The sequence below is a fragment of the Mastacembelus armatus genome, chromosome 15 (assembly GCF_900324485.2).
Source record: "Mastacembelus armatus chromosome 15, fMasArm1.2, whole genome shotgun sequence".
Lineage (NCBI taxonomy): Eukaryota > Metazoa > Chordata > Actinopteri > Synbranchiformes > Mastacembelidae > Mastacembelus > Mastacembelus armatus.
This window is the reverse complement of record NC_046647.1, coordinates 6,526,056-6,540,771: the sequence shown is the minus strand read 5'-3', so window position 1 is coordinate 6,540,771 and position 14,716 is coordinate 6,526,056. Positions and strand designations below refer to the sequence as shown.

The window sequence follows — 14,716 nt, the reverse complement described above, 5'->3', positions numbered from 1 at the left end:
ATAAGGGTTTTTTTTTTCAGATAAAGAACCAGAAATGTATGATCTGTGCTGAGAAGCACTGAAGCTGTTCCCATGGGCTGAGGTAGTTCAGACACTTAGACACTTTGCTGTTTTTTCTTGATTCGTCATCCATCTGGACTGACAGTTAAATCAGGAAACATCACTTAAAGTTAGAAAATTACACTCACTTGTTCGTGGTAAAGACTTTATCCCTGACTCCTTGCTCTCTAGAGTTGAGGAAATTAACTGGATGGCACCCTTGAAACATCTCCTGCATATTACAAACGTTGAATCATTAGGTCATTAATCAGGCTCACATTTCCCATTTATGGAGACATGTCTCCCTCCAGTGGTTAAAAGAGAGAACAGCACCACTGGTCTAAGAGATCCTGAGATGCATATACCTGCTGCAAGAGGGTAAGCTGCTGGGCAACGTGCTGTGCACTGTTTTCATTCTGGCTGAAGGGAAGTCGTTCCTCACTGTGCAGAAAGACAGTGGAGAGGTCATCTAGGCGCGAACTGTAGCAGGGCGCTGGGAGTGCCGAAGCTATGGAGAAGGCCTTGTCTTTAGACACAGATGCAGAAGGCTCCACCACTCTTGAGATCCTCCACTGAAAAATTCAGAAATGCACTTTGAAAACAGGGGCAAATATGTTTTGAATTATGCAAACACACTACAACAACAGATAAAAAGTAGAAATGCGTATATTTCATGCAGAACAGATACCTTTGAAGCTACTTTAGTCATTGTTCAATGACGGAAGCAATGACAATTTAAAACAGCATGGCATAACCTATCATAATAAACTAACCTTTTTCCCAAGGTCCTCAGTAGATGAATGCAAACACATGGACTCATCATCTTCCTCAATGCTGATGAGGCTTACTCTTCTTTGGCTCCAGGTTGCACTCAGGGGCCTGTGGAGAGCAGTAAGAAGGGCCTCTCCCCGGCTGTCTACAGGAATTACCTGGGGAAACAAAACGAGACATCTAAAACGTGTGGACAGAGTGAATATGGGAAAGACAGTTGCAAACACAGCAGTTGCACATTAATCTGATGTGGTCAACCCGTTAACTAGCGCAAACTACAATGTAAACGCACACTTTTACTGATGCCTGTTGGTACACCCTGTCATCAATTAATGCGAGTTGAAGTGTTTATGGACAATTTTACTCCGTTAAACCTGTAAAGTCACAGAAAATAATGTGTGTGTGATGTGTCTTATGGCAGAAATAGCACTTTCCATTCTGACTAACTCAAATGTTAAGAAAATCCAGGGAAAAAATTAAGGATGTCATAATGCAACCACACTGCTATAGTATAACAGCAGGTCACAGGTTATGTACCTTAGTATTAAGGAAGTTTTCTAATGTCGCCAAAAGACAGGACTTTGGTGTGAAGTCTACGCCTTTACAGTCTGTTATCCAGATGTGGAGCAGGTCTAAACTGCGATGAAAGACCTTTTCATTGTTTCCTGACATGTTGGGACATTCCCTGGCACAGAAAACAAACAATCTTAAAACAATATTATACTGTACTGTAAATATGCTCAATGTAATCTACCAGATACACTGTACTGTACCTTGCTGCGCTGATGAATTTATCCATGATGAACCGCAGTAAGTGTTCGGGGGTGCAGAAGAAACGAAAGGTATAAAGGAAGTGCTGGATGTAGCCCTCCACAGCAGCATTTCTGGGATCAACATGGAGACAGTGGATCAAGTTCAGAAAACTACATGGCTCGATGACAATGTTCACTGAAGAATATCACTAAATCTGCCACAAAAAATAAGGAATATAACAACACCTGGAAGGACATGACTAGGAGAGAATGAGCTTCTTGTGGATCAAGTTGAACAAAGTAGATTTTCATAAAATCCCACTTGTGTGGCAGCTCATACGAGACCCACCACCTGTGATATGATTTGAGAGATTGTTTATACGTTGCAACTGCTTGATCTTGCTGATAGAAGCATTTAAAGTAGTTCAGAACAACAGGTAAAGATGCCACCTGGAAACCTCTTTTAGAAAATGTTCTGGGTGTAACTAGACACATGAAGGGACAACCAATAAGTAGGAGCAATCAGTGCATATCAGTGTTCTGTGGTGGTGGTCTCATGAGCTGCCAGACAAGTGGGATTTCATCATAATCTACGATGTTCGATCGTATAAGTTTGACTTTTGATGTGGTGGGAATGAGGGATGTGCAATTAAACACATTTAGATGTGTTTAATTTCAGCACCAAACAATCATAAAAACAATGTAATCGAGAAAAAAAACGATTATTGGCAAGTTGTGTGATATTGGTGCTATTTTAGTGCAAGTGTGAAAAAGCAATACTTGCTACATGGTGGTAGCCACTAGGCAAGACTACAAATCTTTTTAACAACCAGAAGGTGTTGTTTTTTTAAGTTTAATAAATGTAACATGTTTCCAAAGTCAGTGGTTAATCATGGTAAATAATCGTGACTTCAGTATTGACCAAAATAATCCTGATTATTTGTCAAAAAAAGCCTATATACACGTAATAAAAGGATCTCAAAGAGTCAAAGTTGATGCTGTAACATCAGATTTCATAGCAGCAATAACAGGGTCATTGCTTACACATCAAATTTAGCAAATCTGAGGAAAGACACACTTAAACATCAATGCATTGCATTTGGCTCACAGTGAGAACAAAACCTATGAAGATAAAACTAACAATCAACAATCACACTAACAAGTACTGTTTGCACTGCCCAGCTTGAGACATCTTATTGCTCTGTGCCATGGAGCTCTATTGTTGGTCACATGCTAGAACACAGCAGTGAGCCACAGTCTGCATTTCATTACTAAAAACAAACACACTGAAGTTTATTAAGACTCAAACACACAGTGTAAATTACTGCACACTACAAATGATCCCAAACAAATGACAGTTTTCTTTTGCAATGTTTTGTAATGGCCTTCTTTTAGTAATGTTTGCTAAAAAGTAGCCAGGACTGCTGTTCTGAAAGGTTGTCAGCAGGCTAATATGCCCACCATGACATTGTTAACATGCTGCTTAACAAATACGTGTGCCACATTTACCATATTAACATATTAACATTGGCTAATTAGCCCTGAGGACAAATTACAGCTGAGGCTGACGGTAAAGCCTTTTTATTTTGTCAAAAAATAAAAAACTTGACACCACATTCGTCGCCTAAATAAATAACTCCCAATACCTCAAATAAATTTTGCAATATTTTAAGGTGCGCCATGTTCCAAGCACTATACTGCTGTAAAACCAACAATATTACCTCAACCTCAAGAATCCGGGTCATTATAAAATCCCTTGGCTGGACACATGAAAAGGTAAATAAATGATATACAGGACTCTGATTACTGGGGCTATCCAACACGGTCAACATTATCATAGGACCTCAGGACTCGACTTGTAAAAAAATAATTGGTGAAGCACATTTAAATTTAAACTCTCAGCAATAATACCTGGCATAGAGGTAAGCCATGAGGCCCAGAGGAGACCCGGCATGCAGAGTGCTCTTCCCTTTGCTGGTGCCAAAGCTCAGAAAAGAAGTGTCCTCATAGGATTGGAGGTCCAAAGAGTCAGGTCCACAGACAGCCAAAGCATGTAATAATGACAGTTCCAAACCCCACTGGTCCACACTCAGAATCTACAGAAATCCAAGAAATTAACAAGGAACTATATCAAAATATAGATGCACCAGACTTTCAGGGAAAGCTTGAAAAACAGCAGCATTAGGATTTGAAGTATTTATGTCAGTACCTCAAGGTATTTCTTCACAGAATCCAAGAAGATCACCCTGGACCTGAGTTCTTCAAGTTGTGTCTTGAGCTTGGACAGCATTACTTTGCTCTCAGAACCTTTAAGTACATAGATTGCATTACTGGTCACACAGTAAGTTAAGCATGTCATTTTTTTGTACATTGGCAATGTTATGCAATGGGCAGCCAACCTTTATTTTTTCTCTCTTGTTGAATCAGCTTCTGGTAGAAATTTCTCATTTTCTTTAGATTCCTTGTTTCAATTATCAGCTGCTGCTGCAGTTCCTGTTCAAAGGAAATCACACAATATCACACGAAAGCTCTAAAAATAACCCCATGTGCCTTTCACGTGCCTCTGGGTATTTCCAGTGTGCATGGGACGGCGTTTATTTCCCCCTTATTTGTCTTCACTGTGGCAACAGAGCACAACAGCTCTTTTGAAGTGAAATGAGTGAGAAGTCAGAGCAGCACAGCTCTCAAGGTGCATTATTAGCTGTTGCACAAACCTTCTGAAGAAGCAGTGGTGCCATCAAAGAGTGCAAACACAAAGACAATTCATTAATATTCTTTTGCAGATTAGAATAAGTTCCTCTGCTAAAAGCTGAGATCAGTATATTAATATTCAGTTCCAGTTTGGAGAGAATAATATACTAATTATCTTAGAGTCCCCCACATCTTGTCCTATTTACCCCAAAGCCCAACCATGCCCCACTTCATTACAGATAAGAGAATAATTTCTACAATTATTCATAAAACCTGACCAGGTAAAAGGCTGAATGAAACAAGAAAATTAAACTGTATTCAGTAAGTATGTAGATATGGTATAATACATTCATAAAATGCATAAATTATGTAAATGAAAACACTAAATTACACCCAGCATAGTATTTTCAATCTTAAACTTATAAACAGAGTAAGAATATCAGTTTTTACATAAAATATCACTAACACTCTCTAGCCATTACTGGAACGTGCATTAAGTAAAAACAAGACTTTATGATATGCATTTCATAGTGTAATAGAATGTGATAAATAAATCAGTCACATCATGCAGTCTGCTATTTGCTCAGACACATGGAGTTAAGGTCACAAATGACTCACTGTCAGTAGCCTTCACAGGTTTACCCACCTGTGTTTTCACACCCAGACATGGCAATCCTGCATGCTGTCCTAGATTCCCTGCATACTGTATCACCTCTGGACTAAAACAATCTTCTCCAAAGAAGGCCAAGGCCCAGGCCGGGCTGAATATGAGGTCTGGTCCCTCTGTTCTGGATCCAGACAAGAGCAGTCGTTCTGACACCAGAGAATCACTGTCCTCCATTTCCTCTGAGTAGTCAGGGCTCATCTGCTTATCGTGGGCTCCCATCAGCCCTTCCTCTCTCCCAGACAGAAACTCAGCTTCAGAGGGGCTTTGATCGATGCTCCCCGCTGAATGATCTCCTCCGTCCATGACCCCTGCTTCTGAACTGTCAGCGTTTACACCTCAACCAGAAAACATGGCCAGTGGAGGGTGCGGGGGGGGGGGGTGGGTTGGAAGAGAAAGAAAAAAGGTCTGAATCACATGGAAAGCAAAAAAAAAAAAAACAAAAAAAAAAAAACAAACTGGATTTGTGGAGAAAACAAAGACAGATCCAAGGGTGGTGCTGGCGGTAGTTGTCACTAACTCTGGAATGACCGAACAATACATCTAGTGTTTAACAGATGAGCTTAAAGGCAATTTGAGCTTAACTTTTTGTACTGCTGTCTTCTTATCTCACATATCTTGTAAGAGCCTGTTAGTAATTAAGATCTAGCATATTTAACAGCACAACAGATGCAATGCTGCAAGTCTTTGTGAATGTTACTGGGCAACAATGAGCTCCAGAGGAGGAAGAAATCTTCAGTTTGCTAGGATGCCTTGGACTCCTCTCAATGTGCTGCAGTCTTAAGAACAGCATCCAGCAGCCAGTCATGGCCCTCATGACTTCAGTCAGCAGCCAAATAAAGAGAAATATATCAATAAGTCTCAGCAGGGTCTGGGTGCAACTTTATGTTTTCAAATCTGAAACCTTTATTGAATGCACTTATTAAATTCCTTCCTTGAATGTAAAAACAGACCTGGCAATAAAAACAACTCTGCTTCTGATTTTTGAAATGTAAACCCTTTAAAATCTGTTAATGAAGTTTGCTTGAGGAGTTTCCAACTTCTTAGCAAAACAAGTAGTGTCTCTATTGTCCTCAGTGCAGCAGTGGTGGGATCTTACTAAGTACATTGACTGTGTTTAGTGACACATTTGTGGGACTGTGTAATTTGCTTGAGTATTTCCACTTCATGCTGTTTTATACTTCTACTCTAATTTAGGTTAGATGAAAATATTGTTGTTGTAGTACATCAAACAGTAAAAAGCTTTATTTACTCCATATTTTAATAATACATATTTTACATACAAAATATATAACCAGCTTATAAAACATCATGAAAACATGTTATAGATTCAACTACCCAACAGTAGGTCAAATAGAAATAGAAATCAAAGATCTGATCTTCGTTTGATTCTCCCATTAACTCTTTACTTTATAATCGTGGTCCTTGATCCAAAATTGAACTAGATTTTAGAATCCAGCCCCGCAGATGTATTTCACCATGACCAAGATCTATTTATAAACAACAAGGATAGAACTGAGAATCCAAGTTTATCTCCTACCTTGACTGATAGAGTGTTGACGCTCCTCTAATCTTAATTCAAAATCTTCAGGTGCAGTCTCATTTTCTCCATGACTGTACTCGACCTTGATTCCTTCCCAGGAATCCCCAGCAGCAGGACTGGATGTGTGGATGTTTCCATTCAGATTAAGGCGGCTCTGCAGGCAAACTTCTCTGTTCCCCCTCAAGACACTGGGTATCAAGGGTGGGGTAAGGGCTGTCCTTTTCAAAGCCTCTGATGAAGGCTGCTCATTAGAGCCGCTGCATGGGAAACATTATGAAGAAGAAAACACACACTATGAATGCAGTGTTCAAAGCTAGTGACAAAGAGCACTTATTAAAAATAATAACTACAACAACATGCAGTTATGTATGAAAAACTAAGGAGAACACTAATCACAAAAGCTAATCACAAAGAAATGTCAACCTCATATAAAACTATAAATGGACAGGACACCATCCATTCCAGTCCATGTCAGAGTCAGAAAGAACCATGCCTCAGTAAAGAGGGTACAGTCTTCCCTCTGTAGAAAAAACAAACCCTGCACAGCTGATCTCTGTGAACAAGCCCCCGGCCAGAGAAAGTGTCTCTCGCTCTGCAGAGCTGTGATGTCTTTCTACCACAGCAGATTAAAGGGTCTTTCCACACATTGCCTTCAGCAGAAAAGCATGGCAATGCCTGAATAAAAGGATGTCTGGGAGAACTGACAGTCTCCTCCCTTTGCCTGTCTGTAGCTTATATACATAGACGTGTAATCTGTGTGTCGGCAAAGCAGTAACAGAGCAGAAAAAGCTTCACATGTAACCTTAGTGTTGCCACTAACACAAACATACTGCATACCACATAGGGTAATAGAGCTGTAACCATAGGGATTATTAACACTGATCGCTGCAGTTTATGTATCGCATATTGTATTAATGCTCATTCAAATGCTGTGCATGGGTGTACACATGCAGACAAGTGTGCAGAGGAGGAGAGGTCAGGGTTCAGTCGGCACTGGCTTATTCTGTGTGTCACATCAATTAAAAATCTCAATATGCGCAGGCACATTTGAGTATCTTCACAAGATGGAAGCAAGATTTGCCTTTTCAGTGTAGGATAATTAATCTGACACCACAGATAGTCTTGTTAATTCATAATGAGGCTAATTTTGGTGATTCATTAGGCACCCCCTTTTCATTTAAAGGATTAAAAACTGATGCATTATGATCAAATTTTTTTTCTGAATCTAAACTACACTGTGAATGAATCAGTCACTAAAATTGTAAGAAACCCATCACAAAGAAACATCTAGCTAAACCCAAAGGGTATTCAAATGACAACAAAACATTAAAAAGCCAATCCCCACATTTGAGAAACTGGTATCAGAAAATATTTAGGATTTCTAATATCCAGTGTTTTCTTTCTCACTTCATTACAAATAAACTGCTGATAAATATTTAAACATGTCAGACTATTCTCCCATGACTGGTCAACTGACACCACCTAGATGTTTTTGATTTTAGTGCACTCCATACTACGCTCCGCTTATTTTATTACCAACAAAACATGTAATTCAATAAAAAAGGCCTGGTTCCATTCTAACTTGTAAATGTGACAATGTGAAAATGGTAAAATGATGCTGCTCATAACTTTCTGTCCTTTCTCTCAAGAAAAGTAAGTCACTTTCTTACTTTGAGCTCACTGAAGTCTGAGAAGGAATATGGAGCGACAGATGAAGAGACATAACCCCCCAGACTACAAATGAACATTAAACCTACCGTGACACCTTTTTTTCCTTTTTTTTCTTGGAAAAGAGGTTGACAACCTCAATGGGCCTTTTCCTTGGTTAAAGGTTCAATGACAACATGTAAATCTCAAAGTAAAAAATCTTAAAGAAGTAAAATTCTATACTATTTATAAGCTAAAAGGTTTGTTTTTAGATCCTGGTATCTCAGAATCTGTCAGAACAAAAGTGGAACATTTGAAAATCTTGGAGTGGGATCGGTGTGACACAAGACAATTTCTCAGGGGCTATATTTTAGAAGTATGAGACACTGATCAAAATCCAAGGCATGATAGTTAGAAAAGTGATACCACTCAGATCTGCCAAGAGTGAGTAATGTGCTGCATGTGTCCCACAATGTCAGTGTTTTTAAAATGATGATGAATTTTTAATCTTTTTTTTTTATAGTGGCTGTGAGGATCTTATCAGCAACAAACTGAAACATCTTGAACAACAGTAAAACAAATGCTGATGAGCACAGTTTCAGTCATTTGACAGAATTATACATATGTACATTAAATAATCACTAACCACAACAAATACATCAATAAAGGCGATGTATATTGTATTTGATTCCAGATATAATATATTGAATACATAAGTACTTTACTTTGTGTCATGTATACAACCTGTAGTGCAGTTTATAACACCGAAAACACTTTTTATTAAATGTATCTATCCATCAGTATATTCTAGGGATGTGCGGTATACTGGTACTGGTATTTCAAATGGTACAATATCATAATTTTGCTCAGTTCGGTATTTCATTCGCTTAAGACTTTAATTTTAAAGCGATCAACCCTTTAAACCCAAGGCTGTGTGGAGTTTGATATTTAAGTCATTCATTTGAGTTGTGTTTGGGGTATGTAAAAAAGGTTTATATATTATTGTAGTCTGTACTGAAAAGATATAAAGAGATGATATTTTAATTTCATCTCTTTATTTTTCTTCCAAAATCTAAATTTGCTGTATCACCTCTTGTGCTCTTGTGCACTGATAAATATGCTACCTGACATTCACAGACAAACAATGCAGTAAAGCATGATCTCATCCACACCAAAGGGGTCAACCTTGTTGTTTCTTGTAGCCTAGTTAGGAACTTGCCTAGCTGTACGATATGGTCCTTTCAGAATAAGACCCCTGGTAATTTGGAGAAATCTCTTCTTTACAGCAGGATCCCAGCTAAGTCTGTGGCATTCACTGGAGATTAATGCATGATGTAATTTTATCCAAACTCACTAAGAGATGATCATTAACTCATCATATACACTTAGAGAGACTTGATCATTTCCTAAAAGTGAGCAACGGGAATCGTGATACAGCCTGTATTCATGTATTAAATCAGCATGAGTTATGTGTTTATTACACAGAATTACACAGGCAACTGTATCTCATTATAAAGTATTACTGATTTATGCCTCTTTTCATCAGTATGTACAACTGGTGGCACAACAAGAGATTTCAACCGGCTGTCTTTACTGAACAGCAGATCAAAGCAACAAGCTGTGCAACTGACAGCAGTGACTTCATTTCCCTTTGTCTAGTCCACATTTAGAAAGACCTACAGTCTCTCAGCTGGTTTAATATAGGAATACAACACAGGTGCTTCATGTCTTACTCACAGTGTAGATGGGCTGTAGTTGACCAGGCCGTGCAATATGTCCAACACATCGTCTTCCCAGTACAGATCACTGAACCTCTCCTTCACAACACTGGCAAACATGGGGTACTGGAGGTCCTTCAATGAGAAGATGTACTCCCCTCGGAAAAGAGAAAGAGTTGATTTTCCAAGTGAATATCTCTGAACAAGCCAAGACAAAGTGACAAAAAAAAAGGTTCCTATCTTGTTATTTTATACAAAAATATATGCATGTTCAGTTGTACACCTAAAGGAACATTACAGTGATATCTCACAAACTTAAGCTAAATGCTTCCAAACACTTGAGGATGTTCTCTGCAGGTACTGTATGCTCAACAATAGTGGAACATTATAAAACGTTCCCTGCAGTTTACAGAAAATATTACCAAACAGAGATTAAGATTAAAGAAATGCTTTGTGTGAGGAGTCTTACACACAAATTGCTTACTTTAGCATTTTTTCCTTCCTTTTATGCAAAATCATATCAAATATATAACACATATGCTCACTTGTTAAAAGAATCGTTCAACACTTTGGAAAATTCACACAAAAGCCAGAGTGTAAAAATGACATGTTGTGATTTACATGGTCCCAGCTGGTTGTCGAGTGACCTCACAGTGGGGGCAGCACATCAGGAAGTTACTGTATGCAAATCTAAAATCTGGTAATTTATGGTAGGGAAGCAAATAAGTGTATTTACCAAAATGTCACACTATTCCTTTAAGCAGAGAAGGTTTGCAACACAAACAATGCCCATACTATAGGTAAAGTGAATCAAGTAGTAAAAAAGTGACATATTACAGTCATCTAAAGACACATACCCATGGCAATGTCCTCGTGTCCATTCTTCAAATACCCGTCAAGTGAAAACTCTCCCTTGAGCAGGCCAATCACTTCCTGTAAGGCAGGGAGGACTTTGGGGGGCACGGACTCCGAAAGAGACTGGTTCTCACCTCGTGTTCCTGGATTTGTTTGTCCATTGTAAACTCTGGGCACATTGTGCTCCAGGTGGCTGACAGAAATGACAGAGTTACCACTGAAATGAGATGACAATGGGTCATACTCCTGGGCTTCCGGCCTCACATCCAGACAGTTAATACACAGACTGCCAGTGCTCTCTGGAACTGTGATTAGTCTCTGCAGAGACTGTGGGATCAGGGAGAGATTTACATCCAACCCAAGGAGAGACTCAGGAGCCCTGACCTGCACAGGCACTAAAGAGAGATGTCCTGTTGTGGGATCATGAATGAAGAGGTAATTGTTAAAAATACCACAACCGTTGAGGCTAGAGGTTAAAGTCTGGGGAAGTGAGACTTCAAGACAGGAAATATCAGGGAGAACAGAAGGAAAGTTGTCGCTGGACTCTGTAGAAGTTGTAGTTTTGACTGTCTGATTAATAGGCAACTCCTGCGTATGTAGCCTGGGTTCAGTTTGTGAGTCGAGGCCCCATTCCTCAATGTGTTCACTGCTTTTTGTAAATTCATCCAGAGGCCTGCAAAAATAAACAATGCCTAATAAGGGTTCTCCTTTTAAAGCTGTTCAGTTTTTCTATTCTTGTGATTTCTTTGTCTTTTATTTAACTTGTTTAAAATCATTTTCATTTATATTCTGTTGTTAAGGAAGCAGAGCATAATTTCTGAAATTATACTTTCTTACCAAGGTTAAGTTTAAATTAAAGATTTTCATTTTCACTTTCATCTCTAGCCATTAAATATGAATTTGCAGCCTGTAGCTGATTAGCTTAGCAATAAAGACTGGCAAAGTGGGAATGCACATAGGCTGGATCTATCCAAAGGTAATAAAATGCAGCTATTGGCCCCACTACAGCTCACTAACACATTATACTTCGATTGTTAAATCTGTATAATAACCAAAGTGGAAAACAGCAATTTAGGTTGTGTGCTGGACTATGCTGTCAGGCGATTTTGCCATGAAAATTTGAAATTTCATAAGAGCTTTAACGCTAAATGATTTGATGCTGCCAGCAGGAAGTCTGCCAGCCAGTCGGTTCAGTACACAATTCCTCACTATAACACAAGTTGTCTTTTCCACGCTTGGTTTATGTAAACAAATGAAACACAACACAATTAATGAGCTTCAGAGCTTTTGGCAGGTGGACTGAGTGTACATTTGTCCAAAGCCAGACTAGCCATTTTCAGTCTTTATGCTAAGGTAACTCATTTTTCATCAAACTCTCCAGCAAATACAGTGGGTACGGAAAGTATTCAGACCCCTTTAGGATCAGAAGAAATGGACAGCATGTGAGTTAAATATGAGTGTCACTGCAAAGGGTCTGAATACTTATGACCATTTGATATTTCAGTTTTTCTTTTTTAATAAATTTGTAAAAATTTCTACATTTCTGTTTTTTTCTGTCAAGATGGGGTGCTGAGTGTACATTAATGAGAAATAAAATGAACTTTTTTGATTTTTGCAAATGGCTGCAATGACACAAAGAGTGAAAAATTTAAAGGGGTCTGAATACTTTCCGTACCCACTGTAAGTCTATTTACCAAAACACTGTACTCCTCCTTAAATATTAATGTGCTACTTTCACCTTGAAAATTGCTTTTTGCAATGCATCACCATTTTTTCACTCATCCTTATAATGCATTATTTTCTAGAACATCCATACCCTTCAGTGACGGCTCCAAGGTTGTGGCTCTCCTCCTCTGACTGCTCTTCATTGGTCAGGATGATGGGGGTGAAGTGTGTGGCGGTGGAAGTGAAGGCCTCTGGGAGCTGGAGTTCCTTTTTGACTGGATAGCTGTGGGGAACAGGGCCAGGCACAGGAGCCAGTCGGCTCTCAGTGGCCATGGGCACAAAGCCTACACATAGTTACGACAGTGCCAGATACAATATCAGTGATATTGTCTCATGCAATGCAAAATGGCAATTTACACAAAAGTGTAAAATATTAGAAAGATCTGCTACTATCAGTTGTTCCCAGTTTAAAGCCTTTATGCCATGCATTCAGTATTTACTTGTTCTCCCTCTTTTACCTCAGTCATGAAGGTTAGATGGAAAAAAAAGTGACATTTTTGACAAACAATGGCAGTGCATTTTATAGCACAATTTTATTCCAAGGTGAACTATATTGCATGAGGGTCATCTGTACTAAATTAAATGTGTCCTACCACTGCTGTTTTCTGCAGACTCTTCACTTGAGCTTAGACAAGTTTCAGTTGTAGTTAATTCTTCTGTATCGTTGCTTTTTGAGACTGGCTAAAAGAAAACAGAACTGGTTCATTACAGTAAAGTAACATTTTATTTTTACTTGGCATAAAACAGCACAAACCAAACAGAAACAAACAGATGCTGTCACTGAGACATATTATGCAAATGTATGTGTGTGAAAAACAAAGGAAAGTTTACCGGGTGAACTCTGCTGATGAGGTTGTTCCAGACAGTCTCAGCGTTTGTGCCTTGACGTGATAAGTAGTCGCGACAGCTCTGGAACAGATTCACATCAAAACAAGTGTGACAACACTTCACACACAATCACACACAGACAGCATTAATGTCAGAAGTAATTCTGCCCTGAAATAACCGAAGTGTTTGATTAAAAATAAAACACCCAGTATTTGGTAAACTAACAACTTCTTCTCCGAAATGACTGACAGCGTAATAATAAAAATGAAAAATTATGGCATATTTTAAGTGAGTCCTTCGCTTCCAAAATGACAAAGCACTTCCACAAATGGATTCTCTGTTTTTAAATTACAGGTAATTTTCTTCTATAAAAGGATCCATCTGTTTGGAAAGGTGCTGCTCTCTGAAGCTGATATCTACACATTGATATTCAAAATAAAAACAGCCTTTACTTTTCAAACAAGTAAATGCAATTCAAACTACCTCCCAGGGCAAGCCATGAAAGACAAATGAAGCAAATAAAATAAGCCAGCGGTGCATAATAAAGCAAAAGGTAAAAGCAGAAAATTAATAAACAGAAATAAAAAAGATAAGTAAAATGATTGTTCTAAGAAGTCCACAGTGTGAAAGCCAAGTCTTGAAGGAGAACATAAAAAGATACAATTAAAAACTAATTTGTAAACTGCACCAAAACTCCCAAGTCGACATCTGCAACATCTGCTTCCTCTCCTCCATCTCCCAGTTATCTTTCAGACCAGTTTCTGGTTAAGTTGCCACCCAGTTTAGCAGTACGTCAAAAATAACAGTGAGTGGGAAGGCTGCGACATGTAATGTTAGACAAGATCAATTTAAGGTCAGTGCAGTAAGGAATTGTAAATTGCAGGGGCTTTGTGCCTGGTAAACCAAAAATAGCGTAGTGGGAGGCTACACATGGAGCATAGGTTTTTCAGTGCCAGATGAGAAATATGTAGTAAAAAAATAAAGAGTAAAATATGCCAAACCAGGGGCTGGAACAAAGGAAAAGTTCAATCTTTTCAAAAAAATGTTAAAATAATAAGACCTTTTTAGCCATGACGATGGTAGGTCTCTCAATAGGTGTCCTCTTTGCCATTTCCAGCAGCAGTCTCCTCAGCTTCCGAGGCATTGCCAGTTTTTGATCAGGTGATAAAATGAACTTGGCTGTAGCCCAGATAATAGCAGCAACCCCATACACGCAAACCTTAGTCAATAAAATAAAGTTCAGCAGGGGGAAAAACCTGCAACCAAAGCAAATGATTCATTTCAATTTCATTATATGATAACTAACCCACCTTCTCAGTTACAATTCCATGTTCTTGATATTCAGGAGCAAGATAAAATTCATCTTGGGGTCCTGAAAAGAAATCTGGAAGTCAGTTATTGTAGTTAACTATAAATGCTTCATATATCAGCTGCATGAGCGTATTTTCATCATCCATTACGTAGGTAAATAAATAAAGTCTAC

The 14,716-nt window shown here is 38.7% G+C and overlaps 1 protein-coding gene across 1 annotated transcript in view; it reads right to left on the bottom strand.

Moving 5' to 3' along the window:
• Nucleotides 1-14,716, bottom strand: part of kndc1 (kinase non-catalytic C-lobe domain containing 1) — a 34,649-nt gene that overhangs the window by 6,789 nt on the left and 13,144 nt on the right. The window contains exons 10-26 of the mRNA XM_026310070.1: nt 14,544-14,605; nt 14,294-14,452; nt 13,237-13,314; nt 12,999-13,086; nt 12,497-12,689; nt 10,683-11,353; nt 9,845-9,983; nt 6,458-6,717; nt 4,900-5,255; nt 3,962-4,055; nt 3,772-3,869; nt 3,474-3,658; nt 1,584-1,694; nt 1,348-1,495; nt 813-968; nt 405-611; nt 189-271 (exon numbers count right to left, since the gene is read on the bottom strand). Coding sequence (XP_026165855.1) covers nt 189-271; nt 405-611; nt 813-968; nt 1,348-1,495; nt 1,584-1,694; nt 3,474-3,658; nt 3,772-3,869; nt 3,962-4,055; nt 4,900-5,255; nt 6,458-6,717; nt 9,845-9,983; nt 10,683-11,353; nt 12,497-12,689; nt 12,999-13,086; nt 13,237-13,314; nt 14,294-14,452; nt 14,544-14,605 — 3,088 coding nt within the window. The remainder of the gene's footprint in view (nt 1-188; nt 272-404; nt 612-812; nt 969-1,347; nt 1,496-1,583; nt 1,695-3,473; nt 3,659-3,771; nt 3,870-3,961; nt 4,056-4,899; nt 5,256-6,457; nt 6,718-9,844; nt 9,984-10,682; nt 11,354-12,496; nt 12,690-12,998; nt 13,087-13,236; nt 13,315-14,293; nt 14,453-14,543; nt 14,606-14,716) is intronic.